Source organism: Nicotiana sylvestris, chromosome 5 (assembly GCF_000393655.2).
Source record: "Nicotiana sylvestris chromosome 5, ASM39365v2, whole genome shotgun sequence".
Lineage (NCBI taxonomy): Eukaryota > Viridiplantae > Streptophyta > Magnoliopsida > Solanales > Solanaceae > Nicotiana > Nicotiana sylvestris.
The window spans coordinates 132,755,127-132,757,018 of NC_091061.1; the positions used below are offsets into that span (position 1 = coordinate 132,755,127).

Below are 1,892 nucleotides of genomic sequence, written 5' to 3' on the forward strand. Positions count from 1 at the left end.
TCAAAATGACAATGTAGTATTCTTCTATTACTACAAGTAGCAGGTTTATTACAACCACCCCCATTGTAAATTCCTAATTATTTGCTTGACTGCTCATTCAGTACTCCAGACTGTACCAAAAACCCAACCCTACTCATTAACACCCATGCAACAACAACAATATCAAAAAAATTTAGTGACATCCTACAAGTAGGTATATAAACGATAGTGTACGCAAACTATACCCCAATTTTGTGAAAGTACAAAGTTATTTCTGATACATACTCCGCTCATTAACACCCATGCAAAACTTACAACCACAGCAGTTAACCTTTCGACCCAATCCCAAACCCTGCACACAAACTTGCAGTGCTCTAAATTTTTTGAATATTACTCCCATAATAATAGCTGACTACAACTAATTTGGAATTAAGGCGCAGTTATTTGCAGAATATTACATGATAGAGCAAGCATTAGGGTTGTCATCACTGAAAATGTTGGTATAGGCAGGGTCCTCATATCTTGCAACTGTTCCAGTAGTTGAGTTGTTCTGATCAACTCTTCTGACATAACCAGGTGGTGCTTTCTTGTCATAAGCTGCTGCAGCATAGGGCTGAGACACCAAATTGTAAGGGACATAAGGCCATATCTCTGCCTTCTTCCCTGTTGACTTTGCCTTCTTTAACACCTTGTTTGCTTCCACATATCCTGTTACTGTCACCTTCTGTTGTTTCCTGTTTATCTCCACAGACTTCACTCCTGCAATTATAACCAAAACCAAAATATTTCAGCTTTAATATACCTAACTTTAAAATTATTGGATATATCTCGTGTGTAGGGTGTGGGAACAAATTCGCATATTGGAAGTTGATAAAAAATAAACTACATATAAACTATAAGGAAATTTTTAATAGTGTGAGACATTGAGAAAACTGTAGTTGAGTCACAACAGTATCAACCATGAACGAAGCTACATTTCTTAAAGGTCGAAAAATTATACCTCATATATAAATAAAATATTATATTTTAGTGGTATATAACATATATTGAATACCTTTTAGTTTGTCTGTCATTTTTTTTCACTTTTTTGGAAAATACCTGACTTTGCCACTGATATCAGCATGTTAAAAGTATCTTTCAGCTAACTTAGCTAAACAAAGCTGATAGTAATTGTTTGTAAATGGGAAAAAAGAAGATGATGATGAATGAAGTTATCGTACTTACCACTCAAGGAAGAAAGAGCTTTCTTGACTTTAAGTTCACAGCCATCACAATCCATTCTGACTTTGAGCTCCACTGTATTAAACTGCTTCTTCTTCTTTTTGGGCTTATCACTACTCATGATATCAGAAATATACTCCAAAGTTCCTCCTAGACCCATTTTTCTTTTTCTCTCTTTAAGCAAATATCTATATCTATGAAACACAACTTTAATTTAATTTAGAGGAAGAAAGTGAACATCAGAGACTTTGAACCTTTTCTGAGGAAAGAAAGTGGGTTAATTATATGAGTAAATTTATACTAAAAAGATTTTAATGAAAGGGAAGACTTTGTAAGAAACTTCCCTTGGATTCTTTCCTTTGCTTTAGAACAGGCTTAAGGACAAAAGGGAGAAAGCAAAAAGGCTGCTCCCTCTACTAAAACTTTTCTTTTTTGCTTCCTTTGATAAGATGAGATCTTTCTTTACACAGGCCTACTTCTTTTTATAGGCGTTTTCTTTTCTCCAACACTGTTTAAAAAGAGAAAGATGGCCCCCCATTGGACAACACGAAATTGACGGTCCTATGAGCTTGATTTTAAAAGGAGTTTAGTACTTGACCTCAATCAGTAAACAATACTCCTTCCATTACAATACAAGATACTCACACTGCTAAAAATCCGGTAATTAGCGATCACAAAAACTGATCAATGTT

General features: G+C 34.8%; 1 protein-coding gene across 1 annotated transcript; it reads right to left on the minus strand.

Annotated features, from left to right (window-relative positions):
* Window positions 1–210: 210 nt before the first annotated feature.
* On the minus strand, window positions 211–1,458 carry LOC104249316 (heavy metal-associated isoprenylated plant protein 23-like). Its single transcript, XM_009805714.2, has 2 exons — window positions 1,204–1,458; window positions 211–738 (listed from the first exon to the last, which is right to left on the minus strand). The coding sequence occupies exons 1-2, from the start codon at window positions 1,358–1,360 to the stop codon at window positions 434–436; spliced, it is 462 nt and encodes a 153-aa protein (XP_009804016.1). The 5' UTR covers window positions 1,361–1,458; the 3' UTR covers window positions 211–433.
* Window positions 1,459–1,892: the final 434 nt, after the last annotated feature.